Consider the following 13860-nt stretch of genomic DNA (forward strand, 5'->3'; position numbering starts at 1 on the left):
AGTCAGTCTGTCTGGAAAACAGAAGGAAATCCAAGATTTATTATAAGTATGTTTTGCACTTTAAACCCACCCAAACAAAATCAAACACAGTCAGTGCAAACTGAAATAAAACACAAAAACTTTAATTTATTGTTTTATTTAAGGGTTTCTATTGTGCAATAAACACATTGTAAATAAACACAATAGAGATTAACAACCCGCTCTAACAGCTCATTGAGCAGCACTCACTCTGAGGCTGGTTACACCACAGTTATCAGAACCTTTTTCTTATAATCAGTGCTCATGATCACTCTTAAAGCTTCCCCTAAACAACTCAGCATCATTCTAAACATTTAACCTCTCTGGTATTAGTGTCTGCTTTCTTTCATTAACATTAATCACTTCAGAAATCACAGCTTTGACTCTGTTGGTTCCACAAACGTCTTGTCAGGTTCAGGAATTGGACCAACCATCCAGATCGGAGAGGAAACAGTCATCACCGTGGATGCAAAGGCTGCAGGGAAAGGTAAAGTCACCTGTAAGGTGTCAACGCCGGACGGAGCAGAGCTGGATGTGGACGTAGTGGAGAACGCAGATGGGACATTCGATATTTATTACACGGCTCCAGAGCCAGGGAAGTACGTCATCACCATCCGCTTCGGAGGGGAACACATTCCCAACAGCCCCTTCCATGTCGTGGTGAGTCACCACCCTGAAAACACCATGATTTGGGCTTAGCTGATTTCAGTTTGGGACTGAGTTGGGGTCAAGTGGTTAGGTTAGCTTTGTTTTGCTTTGATTTTCTGGCCTGTTATTGTTGGTTTTATGGGGATGGATTTGGGATAGTTTAGGTTGAGGTTTAGTTTAGGTTGGGTTAGGATTTTTTTTTTTCTTTCTTGGTTCAGAGTGGTTTTGTTTGGGATTTGTTGGCTTTGGTCTGGTTTTTGTTTGGGGTTACATAGTTAGGTTTGAACTGGTTTGGGGCAGTTTGGTGTTTGTTGGGGTTGGTTTTGGAATAGTTTAAGTTGGTGTTTTTGGATTGGGTTTTGTTTGGTTTGAAGGTCAGTCCTTCCAAGTCTTCTTCATGTAAATACCAAAGTAGTTTTACGCCTCCAACTATCTCAACCCATCTGAATCTATCAGATTTGGAGCCACTGGAGATCGATTAGCTAATGGCTCATTTATTTAACACTCTGTATAACTGCATGTCTTTCACAACTGATCTTGGGATTTTTTTTTTCATGAATATTAGTTGTCACTATGAAAAAACAAGTATTTAAATTATTTAGTTGACCCCCAAACGAAACAAACTCCTTGAATAAAACTGTGAAACTGTGAATTCTTCACAGCATTGACACGATGGAGAAATCTCCAGTTTAAGAAAAATAAATGTATTATTATTTATTATTTTGTTCATCTTTTTGTCTTTTTTTTGTTTTTGTGGCTGTTTTTGTATTTTTTTGTATCTTATGTATGTATTTGTTTTATGTCTCCTTTTTGATTTGATTTTAAGTTGCAGTCTATTTTATCCTTAATTTTTCTTGACTATTTGACTATTTGTTTTATTTTTGTTTATTTGTTGTATTGTTCCATATTTTAATTATGTTTCGGATTTATTTCCTGAAACTGTGGAAAATTGCTGCGCTTTTCGGTGTGTTTGTTTCTGGTTTGCTTGTGTTTGTAATGGCTGCACCTTGTTCCTCGTCAGGCAAGTGATACCATCCCAATAATAGAGGAACCATGTGACAAGCTTCAGTTACAACAGCCCTACTCTCCCTATGCGGCCTTCTCCCCTCAATGGGTATCAGCATTACCTCCACACCTGCTGTTTATCTGCCGCTGCGTCTCCTCTTCATAAAAACCGTCATCTGTTCCTCGCTTTGCCCTCCATCACTGCAGCGTTTCCTGTCCCACAGTCGATACCGACCCACATTCACTTATTGATTGATCTCTGGCTCAGCATGAGGCTGCATGTTTAATCTGCATGATCATCATCTCCTGCTGGGAGGGCAGCTGGGGGCTACTCTTATTAACACTACCCTCTGATTTTTTACCCTCTGACTGGCTGATATCAGAGACAATTCAGCGTGTCAACTTTTCTTCAACACCTGGAGAGCAGCTGATCCAGATGTTCTGACAATGTGATGATTTTAGAGAAATAGTTTCAAGACAGATTTGATCTGTTTTGTATTATTTCAGAGAATTGTGTCTTTTTTTTTAAATTATAATTTATTTTATTTTTATACTTTTATAATTTTTTCATATTATTTTTTAGTATGACATTGTTTTAATTTTTAAATTTTGTTTTATTGCTTTATTCTATTTTTCATTAAATGTATTTAATTATAATTTTTTGGTAATTTTATGGTTTCATTATAGTTTTCAGAGCTGTTGTCTCTATTTCATTTTGCTTCTTTATACACAAAATGCTTAGATGGGTTAATATTTCTTATATTAACCTATATAATATTATTTTCTTATTATCTCAGAGACTGTGCAGCAGTCATTTGTTCCAGTTCAGTTCTGATCGTTAGAAGCTCCCTTCCTTTCCCCGCTCTTAAACCAGTGTTACCTAAACTGGACCAGTCAGATGTCTCTGTCAGCCTCTCTGCAGCCCTGCTGTGCTTCCTCTGCCTCTCCCCTCTCTCTGGATGAAATCCCAGAGTTCCTAGTATGATGCCACTAACGCCCCTCCCCTCTTGCTCTGGTTCAGGCTACCGATGATCCCATCAGCCCTGTGGATGGGCTGGAGCCGATGCTGCGTCCCTTCAGTCTGGTCATTCCCTTTACGGTGCAGAAAGGAGAGATCACAGGTAGGGCGTCTTTATTTCTAATGGTAGTGTTTATGCAGTTCGTGTTAATTTTGTTTTGTTTTGTTTTGTGGGCATTTTAGCCATTATTGGACAGAGACAGTGTAGACCAGGGGTCAGCAACTTTTAACACCCAAAGAGCCATTAGGATGCGATTTCCACGCAAAAGAAAACACTGGGAGCCGCAAATACTTTTTGACATCTAAAATGAAGATAACACTGTATATATTGTTTTTTACCTTTATGCTTTGTGTGAACAACTAAGGTCTATTGCTTGTGAGAAAAATACATTTTATTTATGTAATTAATATATTTTGAACTCTTAAAGAAATATAACAAAAGGAAAGACGCTGATCTAAAATGATCCATGTAGCAAACAAAAACAAAAACATTGTGAGCCGCCACCCTTATATCGCCTTTGGGCTTTTGGAGCCTTGACCTGACTTTTAACAAAATAAATGGGAAAAAAAAAAGCACTATGCTGCTTAAAAAAAAAGAAAAAAAGAAAAAAAAAGAAAAAAAAAGAAAAATAGATATTTACAAAATTCTGCCTAAATATGTATTTTACCTGGTTAATGTGTGTGGCGGGGCGTGGTCTGCAGCGCCGCTGCGGGGGAGGCGGACGCACCTGAGCGTCATGCCTCGCTGCCTTAACGTCTGTGCTATCTATGCTGTTGTGTTGGTGTGTGTCGGGCTGTGAGCTGAAAAGCTTCAGCCGGCTGTTTTCTACCACTGATTTTCTTTCCAATCCAATACCAAGTAATATTCAGGGTGGTATCGACGATACTGATCCGATACCGATACTTTGTACAAAAACCTATTTTATTTATTGTATCTCAAATTATAGCATCATAATGATTACAGGACATCAGATTATTTGTTCTTATCACTTAATAATGCAGAGTTCATAATATAGAAATAAAAAAAAAACTGAAGTTGTGCACTATTTCAACACCTTGCCTGCCTGCAGCACTAAAGGACTCCGTGAGAGACGCCTGTCTCGCCCTAGCAGCATCTGTCCCTGTCCTCCTCTTCAGTTCGCCTCAACATACGCTCGTCATATTCTGTGATATGATTTACTCTGAGGTGTTTGACAAGGTTAGTGATGTTGCCACAACCATACATACCAACCCTCCCGATTTTTCCGGGAGAATACCGAATTTCAGTGCCCCTCCCGAAAATATCTCGGAGCCACCATTCTCCCGAATTTTTTCCCGATTTTCCACCCGGACAACAAAATTGAAAAACCATATCGCAGAATTCATAGCGGGCCCAGCCAATTCCAGTTTCCAACAATGGCGGCAGCTGCTTAGTTTTAATATTAATCTTATTTCTCTTTCTGGGTCGCAAAAAACTTTTAACATATTTTCAGGTGAGAATGTAGCTGTGTAAACTTCAAATATCTGAGCCGATCCAAACATCGTTTTCAAACCCCCACGGTCTTACGCTACTCGGGTTAAACATGATATATAAGTCACTTTGATAACTTAAAAATGTTAATGTTTGGCTTTTTCAGTGTTTTATTTGTTCGTGACTGAATCGGTTTGGCTGAGATTTAAGTTATTAGATTAGATTAAATTAAATGTAACTTTATTAATCCCTCGGGAGGGATCCTCCGGGGTTTTCATACAGCTAAATAAACGTCAGACAGTAAATAATTAAACAGAAGAGTTTACATCAGCGCCCGGTTATATATTAGATAGCGAGGAGCAGAAGGCAGTTTCACTCCACCGAGGGAGCTCGTGGCGTACTACCCGGCTTTCTTTAGACCGGGTCCTCAGGTGGAAGTAGCCTCTGTGGACACTGTTGTAAAGGCTCACCTTTCAGCACATTCACTTCACCAGATGCACCTTGTTTCTTGTCCTCACCTTTGATTGGGGGTGGTGCTTGGCCTTAATTGCACTCACCTGTCACTCGTTATATAAGGACTGCACTCACCTACCCCTCACTCTTTCTTCACTCCCACACGGGGCAGCAGCTGAGGTGAGTTTCTCTTTGAGTCTCCTGAGTTCATGTATTATTTTGAGTTACTTAAATCATACTTTGTCCATTTTAGAGATAGCAGTCCATGTGTGTCTTTCCTTTACCCGTTGTCCAATAAAAAGACAAAACCTGCAAGTGATTGATGACTGCTTATTCTCTTTCTAATCGGATGAGCCCATGATGACTACTTAAACCCTGAAACTTCCTTCCGGCAAAACAGACACCCCGCTGTTTCCGGGCCGGCCAATAATAACGGTGACATTTAATGTATTTTATCCGATAAATAAACCCTGTAAAATGTATTTAACCCCCCAGCAGCCCTTTGAATGTCTCCCTAGTATGGCCACAACACCTCACTCTTGGAGCGCTTTTTTGCCACATGTATCGCAAACCACGTCTCAGCTGTTTGTGGAGGTAAAATGCAGTGGGGCAAAAAAGTATTTAGTCAGCCACCGATTGTGCAAGTTCCCCCACTTAAAATGATGACAGAGGTCAGTAATTTGCACCAGAGGTACACTTCAACTGTGAGAGACAGAATGTGAAAAAAAAAATCCATGAATTCACATGGTAGGATTTGTAAAGAATTTATTCGTAAATCAGGGTGGAAAATAAGTATTTGGTCAATAACAAAAATACAACTCAATACTTTGTAACATAACCTTTGTTGGCAATAACAGAGGTCAAACGTTTACTATAGGTCTTTACCAGGTTTGCACACACAGTAGCTGGTATTTTGGCCCATTCCTCCATGCAGATCTTCTCAAGAGCAGTGATGTTTTGGGGCTGTCGCCGAGCAACACGGACTTTCAACTCCCGCCACAGATTTTCTATGGGGTTGAGGTCTGGAGACTGGCTAGGCCACTCCAGGACTTTCAAATGCTTCTTACGGAGCCACTCCTTTGTTGCCCGGGCGGTGTGTTTTGGATCATTGTCATGTTGGAAGACCCAGCCTCGTTTCATCTTCAAAGTTCTCACTGATGGAAGGAGGTTTTGGCTCAAAATCTCACGATACTTGGCCCCATTCATTCTGTCCTTAACACGGATCAGTCGTCCTGTCCCCTTGGCAGAAAAACAGCCCCATAGCATGATGTTTCCACCCCCATGCTTCACAGTAGGTATGGTGTTCTTGGGATGCAACTCAGTATTCTTCTTCCTCCAAACACAACGAGTTGAGTTTATACCAAAAAGTTCTACTTTGGTTTCATCTGACCACATGACATTCTCCCAATCCTCTGCTGTATCATCCATGTGCTCTCTGGCAAACTTCAGACGGGCCTGGACATGCACTGGCTTCAGCAGCGGAACATGTCTGGCACTGCGGGATTTGATTCCCTGCCGTTGTAGTGTGTTACTGATGGTGACCTTTGTTACTTTGGTCCCAGCTCTCTGCAGGTCATTCACCAGGTCCCCCCGTGTGGTTCTGGGATCTTTGCTCACCGTTCTCATGATCATTTTGACCCCACGGGATGAGATCTTGCGTGGAGCCCCAGATCGAGGGAGATTATCAGTGGTCTTGTATGTCTTCCATTTTCTGATGATTGCTCCCACAGTTGATTTTTTTCACACCAAGCTGCTTGCCTATTGTAGATTCACTCTTCCCAGTCTGGTGCAGGTCTACAATTCTTTTCCTGGTGTCCTTCGAAAGCTCTTTGGTCTTGGCCATGGCAGAGTTTGGAGTCTGACTGGTTGAGGCTGTGGACAGGTGTCTTTTATACAGATGATGAGGTCAAACGGGTGCCATTCATACAGGTAACGAGTGGGGGACAGAAAAGCTTCTTACAGAAGACGTTACAGGTCTGTGAGAGCTAGGGATTTTCCTTGTTTGAGGTAACCAAATACTTATTTTCCACCCTGATTTACAAATAAATTCTTTACAAATCCTACCATGTGAATTCATGGATTTTTTTTTTTTTTTTTTTTTTTTTTTCTTCACATTCTGTCTCTCACAGTTGAAGTGTACCTCTGGTGCAAATTACTGACCTCTGTCATCATTTTAAGTGGGGGAACTTGCACAATCGGTGGCTGACTAAATACTTTTTTGCCCCACTGTACGTCCGCACAATTACGCTCAGCCATTGTTGTGAGAGCGCACGCCAAGGGGCTGCAAGACATTTATACAGCCGTATTTCGCACATGACTATGAAAGGCGGAAGAGGAAGTAGTTCCTCTGAATGTAGACAATCCGAATGTTATAGTTTCTTTACACTGTGTTCCTGTTAATGATAAACTACAAATTTACTCTAAATTACTAAAATGTCGATATTTTAATGTGAGAATCGATTCTAGAACATAAATGATTGGTATCGGAGGAATCTATATTTCAGGATCGATCCGCACATCACTAGTAGGAAGTCACTTTCTTTTTTTCTTTTTTTTTTATTATCTCTTTTATTAGGACAGCTGTTGAACACAACAGGGGGATGCTGGGATGCAGATAGCATTAGGTATTTAGGGGTGGTAATACATCGTGACTTAACCAAAATGTTAAATGCCAACTATGCCCCTCTAAACGAATCTATAAAATCAGATATACAAAGATGGAACACTATTCCATTTCTGGACCTACACTCCAGGATTGTATCAATCAGATTAAATATTCTTCCCCGACTGCTGTATTTGTTTCAGTCTCTACCGATTGCCATACCACAAAAACAGTTTGCGGCATGGGATAGAACATTGTCAAAATATATCTGGAATGGGGAAAAAGCTAGAGTTAAATATAAAACGCTCCAATTAAAGAAAGAAAAGGGAGGTCGTGGCTTCCCTGTCTACGAGAATATTATTGTGCAGCTCAGTTAAGACCACTGATTTGTCTCTGTTGTCCAGATTACACCGCCGGATGGAAAGATGTTGAAGGAACAATAGTAAAAGAAATACCAGTTTCAGCTTTAATATCGGACATAAAATTGCAGAATAAAATACATGTAGCAGATAAACCTATACTACAAATAATGATATCTGCTTGGAAAGAAGTAATAAAAATTGGTGGTTTGGAAAATGCCTCTAAGGTTTTAAGATGGTGTGCATATGATTCAGATTTTACTCCAAATCAATATGATAATAGATTCAAAAACTGGATTCCAAAAGGTTTAACTAATTATTATTCATTTGTCCATAAGGGTGCATTTCAAAGCTTTGAATCTTTAAGGAGTAAACATGACTTGGGATCAGAGGGGTTTTTGTTTTTTTTTGGGTTTTTTTTAGATATCTACAGATCAGAAACTATTTTAATCAAAACTTAAAAGTGAACCTAAACGAATTACAATTTGTAGAAACATTCTTATTACTAACCAAATCTGAAGCACAAAGTAAAAATATTTCTAAATTATATAACAGCATCCGGCGGTGTAAAAACGACAGCACTCTGTATATTAAAGCAAAGTGGGAAAAGGAGGGTAATTTGTCAATTACAGAGAAGTGTTGGGCTCATGCATGCAAGATACAGTGGGCTACCACTGGGTCTAATGTTTGGCGTGAATTTTGCTGGAAAAGCATTAGATTTTTCACTACCCCTGCTCAACAAAGATATCGAGGACTTTGTGATAAATGTTGGAGATGTGGGGGAGACGGAGCTAACCATTTCCACATCTTTTGGGACTGTAAAGTTATTCGCCAGTATTGGTCTCTAATCCATGATCATTTACAAAATGTTTTTTCATTTGTTTTTCCTTCAACTTTTGAGACCATATTTTTGTGCAATGTACCAGTGGATAAACTGAATTCCAACGACAGAAGACTCCTGTATATCCTTCTGGCCGCAAGTAAAAAGCCTCTTACGAGAAGATGGCTTAAGCCTGAACCACCAACGATAGAAGACTGGATACATTGTGTACAAGAGATCTATACGATGGAAAAAGTGTCATTTTCTCTTAAACTTCAGAGGGATACCTTCTACAGAATATGGTCTAAATGGACAGACTATGTTAAGCATATGAGGTGTGATTTTTGTATATGATGTTACAACCCTGAGTACTACGTAAACCTACCTGCCCTGCTGCCTCCTAACCCTAGTTTGTTTTTTTCTTTTCTTTTCTCCTTTTTCTGTCTTCTTTATTTTTCAATTATAAGTTAAAATGTGACAGCAAAGAAAGTGTAAAAAGGAAGTCACTTTCATCTTTACGCAGCTTTAACTGTAAGCTGTCGTCTGTGAGGCATGAGCGGTGTTTGTTTTTAACATGGTTCGCGGTGGAGAATAGCTGACATAATGTGGATCCGAAGATCCATAATTGGCCTACCTGTGGTTGAAAGTCTCGATTAAATGCACGGCGTTTCGGCGGGTATGCCGGGTTCCGCGAGTGTGACGCTTATTTTGAGCGATGAAAAAATAATAGAATATAATTTTATATTTCAATATCACAATACTCTTCCAATTTAGGACTACAAGTTAAAAAGAACATAAATAAACGTAAATAAAATACACTTCAGCTAAATATTTAAAAAAAACAAAAAAAAACAAATTTATTTTCCCCAACCACGCGGAGCCGCACTATAAGGACTAAAGAGCCGCAGGTTGCCTACCCCTGGTGTAGACAGACAGAAAAGCGGGTCAGACTTGACTCTGCTCTCTTCTGTGTTGCCATGCCGCACATGGTCGCCTGCTCATGCTCAGTTGGCACCCCAGTAAATGCTGTTTCTTAGCTTTGACATATCATTTCTAACCAGATGACTTTGCATCAAAGGATGCACTTGAAGCATTACTAGAGGCTGATAACTTACATAGTATTTTAATCTAATTTAAAAACTCTAATGAATTTTAACCTTTTGGTTATTGTGATTAGAATGGTTTCAGTCTAAACATGAAATTAGTCAGAATAACTGAACTTGTGTTTTATCCTCCAGGTGAAGTCCGCATGCCTTCTGGTCGAATGGCCCAACCTCACATCACCGACAACAAGGACGGGACAGTTACTGTGAAGTACTCGCCAACTGAACGAGGCCTCCATGAGATGGACATCAAATACGATGGCAACCACATCCCAGGTGATCCCTCCTCAGTGAATGTGTTCTGTTTCTGAGGCTCACATTCTTTCGTCTTCAGCAGTGTTATCAGCAAACAGACTGACTTTCAACCTTTAATGTGAAAATCATTAAACATCACATTAACACACAGGTTCTGTGTGCTCTCTCTGTTACAGGAAGTCCACTCCAGTTCTATGTTGATGCTATTAACAGTGGTCATGTGACAGCATACGGTCCCGGCCTGAGCCACGGCACCATGAACAGACCAGCCACTTTCACTATAGTTACAGAAGATGCTGGAGAAGGTAGCCCTCATATGTACACTAGTAGATATAAGAGCTGTTTAAAGCCTGAGCCCAGTTGTTCTCGGGCACAGACTGTTTATGACTGTATCTTTTATCTGAAATATGAAATGTGTATTTAATCAGAAGAAGACACCATGTGAAACTGAAGATAAGAAAGGCAGTAAGTGTTCCCACTCTTTCTACAGGAGGTTTGTCTCTGGCAGTTGAAGGTCCATCCAAAGCAGAGATCAGCTGTAAAGACAACAAGGACGGGACATGCACAGTGTCCTACCTGCCCACCGCACCTGGAGACTACAACATCATCGTCAAGTTTGATGACAAACACATCCCTGGCAGCCCCTTCACTGCCAAGATTACTGGTAAAAAATTCTCTCTCATCGGGAAAGTCGGGCTTTTATCCGGACAGCTCAGTTTTAAGCAACACTTTTTAAATTATTGTTCATCAAAAAGCAGCTGCAGCACCTATGACATTGTACATTTTTCAGATGATTTTAACAAAAGATGTAATTTGAATTTAATGTGTAATTTTTCAGAACTACCTCCAAAAATGTAGAAAATCTTCTTTTAGGAACACTAACATGCGTAGCTTGAATATCTTCACAATCAATACCTTTCAGTATCTTCAAAACACATTATGACTATGAAGCACGTGCAGAAAAAGATACTTGGTGTACTTGGTCACATGTGGATTGCCTTTAGTTGATTTCTAACTCTGTACGCAGACAACACTCTGCTCTATCTTCCTGTGGGACACCAAATTTACAAAACCCTTTCCAATCAAAGCAGATATAAATGATCAGATTTTTCTTCAGCTAAATTCAGAAAATAAATTATCCAGCATTTTTATCTTCAGTATTCATCATTTACTCCTGTAAAAGGTTTCACTTTAACTCTAACAGCTTTAAAGTGTTCTGGAAAGTTTCTTTGTTTTGTCAAACCATGACGTGGCATGTGTTCTTCTTTTGGTTGTCTAACTTCTTGTAATCATCCTTCCTTGTCATTATAATATTTCCTAATTACATTTAACCTCCTGACCTTCACTGGCAGACACCTGGAGAAATACAGGGGAAGACACGCAGACGAACCATTAACTAACCGAGGGAAACACAAGGCTTAAATAGACAGACGGATAACGAGGGAATGAGACAGAAGGAGAACACAGCTGGGAGTAATCAGACATGACCAAGGGGAAGCAAAACTCAATACATTGACACAGGACGCAGACTTTCAAAGTAAAACAAGAAACATAACAGACATGGACTTAACTAGGTGAGACAGCAACCATGGAACACAGAAACCAAAAGACTAGAAAAGATAAACAATGACAAAATCAAAGTTCAATAGTAATACAGAAACAAAACACTGGGTCACAGACCCAGAACAGTGACAGTCTAGGTTTTTATTTAATTGTTCCTCCAAGTCTTGGCCATCAAGGAACAGAAAAAGTATCTATATATGAATTATATCTATATTTACACATATTCCTGTCCTTCTTTTTTGTGTGGTACGTGTATGCAAGTGCTGAGGCAAAGTGGGGGTGATGATGAATATCATAAATCAGTAGAGTGCTGACCATGGGGTAGGGATTAATCAGCGTGTACATACTTTTCCTGCTCCATTTTGGACTTGATGATTAAGTGGTTTATTTCATGTCACTGAGATTTTCTTTATTGTATTTTTTTGTGTACATATGTGTGTATGCAGGTATCAGTGTGTATGTTTGTATATGGTTTTTGTTTTGTCAGACATAAAAGCTCATCCTCATAATCAAAACATTCAAAACATTCAAAGATTTTCTGCTTAAGTGGTCCAAACTCTGGCATCGAGCTGTGAATGTTGATTTAGTCTGCATTTGGAGAGCACATTCCCCTGCCGAGACACCCTCATCTTTTAAATTTCCTGAGCTCCTTCTCGTCATGCTCCACCTTTCAGTGTAGTTTTTTTTTTTTAATTAGTCATAGTTGTTCAGTAAGCAGCACCTGTTACCCACGGTACGTCCATCACATGCCCAATCATTAGCTTTATTTCTGTTTTCAAATTGATGCCAGTTTAGTTTATGTCATTGCACGTTGTTTCGTTTGTGTCGATGCTGGCTTGTTTGTGGGTGCTCTAACCTGCATGAAAAGCTGCAGTATGAGTAAAGTTTGGCTGATTGAACTAAGCAGGTTTTCACTATTACTTTGTCTTCTCACATTTGATCTCCAGGTGACGACTCTATGAGAACATCCCAGCTTAACGTTGGCACAGCAACAGATGTTTCCTTAAAGATTATGGAGACGGACCTGAGCAGCCTGACCGCGACGATCAGAGCTCCGTCAGGAAACGAGGAGCCCTGCCTGCTGAAGAGGCTGCCCAACAGACATATCGGTCCGTTTCTATTCTTCACTGCTTCTCAGTCACCCTTTGGCAAAACGTGGACCAAAACCAAACAACAAAGAATCTTTATTATTATCCAGATTTCATCAAATATTTGGTTTTCTAACTATTACATTCTTCAAATTATTACCCAGTCAACAAAGCTAGCTGTCCATCACTAATTGATCGGTGATAAAATTACCTTATTGTCCCTAAATAATAATAATGTATTTATTAGGACTTGAAAGGGAAAACCTTCAGGTCCTGAAGGTCTGAAGCAGGCCAGATCTGAGACTTTGGTTCATGTTTTTGGAGGTGACACAGGTGTGGGGATCAGAATATCGCCACAGTCAGCAAACACTCAGTTTTTACATCTTTCTGGGTTGAATACTAGCTTAGTGTTGGCATGCTGTGTGTGCAGATGTTAGCAAAGAGGTGAATTTGTGCATATGATGCAGTTGTGTCTATCCTGGATGCAGTTTGCACTTTACCATTGCGTTCTTGTCCTTTTGTGCAATAAAAAATAAAGTCCACATCCACACTGGAAACTGCCCAACTATTTTCTTCCTCTGACACACAAACTGAAATAAGCAGATTGTAGCGTGCAAAAAACGATAAACGGGACAGGTAGGCAGATGATTCAAAGGAACTGAACTACTCAGATCTCAATTCCCATTCCTACATGGGCATGTGATTTTTCTACAGTAAAAAAATTTGCACAGCTGTACAAGAGACTCCACGTTTCTGATAACATGTCTCTTTCCTGCAGGAATATCCTTCACACCAAAGGAAGTTGGTGAACACATGGTCAGTGTGAAGAAGAACGTGAAGCATGTGACCAATAGTCCGTTTAAGATCATGGTGGGTCAGTCGGAGATCGGAGATGCCAGCAAGGTGAAGGTTTACGGTCAGGGGCTGGTGGAGGGACACGTGTTCGAGGTGGCAGAGTTCATTGTGGACACAAGGAATGCAGGCGAGGATTCAACCTTCATCCACACCTTCATCTGAGCTGAAGCTCAGGAGTTCAGATTCTAACCCTCGATGTCTGTGTTTGTGGCAGGTTATGGAGGTCTGGGTCTGTCCATCGAGGGTCCCAGTAAGGTGGACATCAACTGTGAGGACGTGGAGGACGGGACGTGTAAGGTCACCTACTGTCCCACAGAATCAGGAAACTACATCATCAACATCAAGTTCGCCGACCAGCATGTGCCAGGTACGAAAAATTATTCCAAGTTTGATTTGAGGCAAATTAGTTTGTAGAAAGAGAACGTACCACTGCAGATGGTATAAAAGATGAATGCAGATGCCTGAAGTAGTTCTTGGTTGAATTAAAAGTACAAAACATTTTCCTCTAACTACCATAAAGAATTCAATAGATCATCGGTTCAGATCCGATCTAGGTGTTGATCTGATGCTCTGGACAAAGCATGAGGGTCTCAGAGTTTCAGCTTTCAGTTGTGTGTTGTGAT

The 13860-nt window shown here is 40.1% G+C and overlaps 1 protein-coding gene across 6 annotated transcripts in view; it reads left to right on the forward strand.

Moving 5' to 3' along the window:
* The window catches only part of LOC102790410 (filamin-C-like), a 63740-nt gene that overhangs the window by 42799 nt on the left and 7081 nt on the right, over positions 1 to 13860 (forward strand). For 4 of the 6 annotated variants that reach the window (XM_087830737.1, XM_087830732.1, XM_087830736.1 and 1 more), the window contains 9 exons: positions 431 to 678; positions 1688 to 1780; positions 2693 to 2792; positions 9612 to 9752; positions 9908 to 10036; positions 10222 to 10395; positions 12242 to 12403; positions 13161 to 13364; positions 13452 to 13604. In XM_087830737.1, coding sequence (XP_087686863.1) covers positions 431 to 678; positions 1688 to 1780; positions 2693 to 2792; positions 9612 to 9752; positions 9908 to 10036; positions 10222 to 10395; positions 12242 to 12403; positions 13161 to 13364; positions 13452 to 13604 — 1404 coding nt within the window. The remainder of the gene's footprint in view (positions 1 to 430; positions 679 to 1687; positions 1781 to 2692; positions 2793 to 9611; positions 9753 to 9907; positions 10037 to 10221; positions 10396 to 12241; positions 12404 to 13160; positions 13365 to 13451; positions 13605 to 13860) is intronic. The other 2 variants (XM_087830733.1, XM_087830735.1) reach the window with 1 other exon arrangement.

The sequence above is a fragment of the Neolamprologus brichardi genome, chromosome 17 (assembly GCF_056152115.1).
Source record: "Neolamprologus brichardi isolate AB-2024 chromosome 17, ASM5615211v1, whole genome shotgun sequence".
Classification (NCBI taxonomy): domain Eukaryota; kingdom Metazoa; phylum Chordata; class Actinopteri; order Cichliformes; family Cichlidae; genus Neolamprologus; species Neolamprologus brichardi.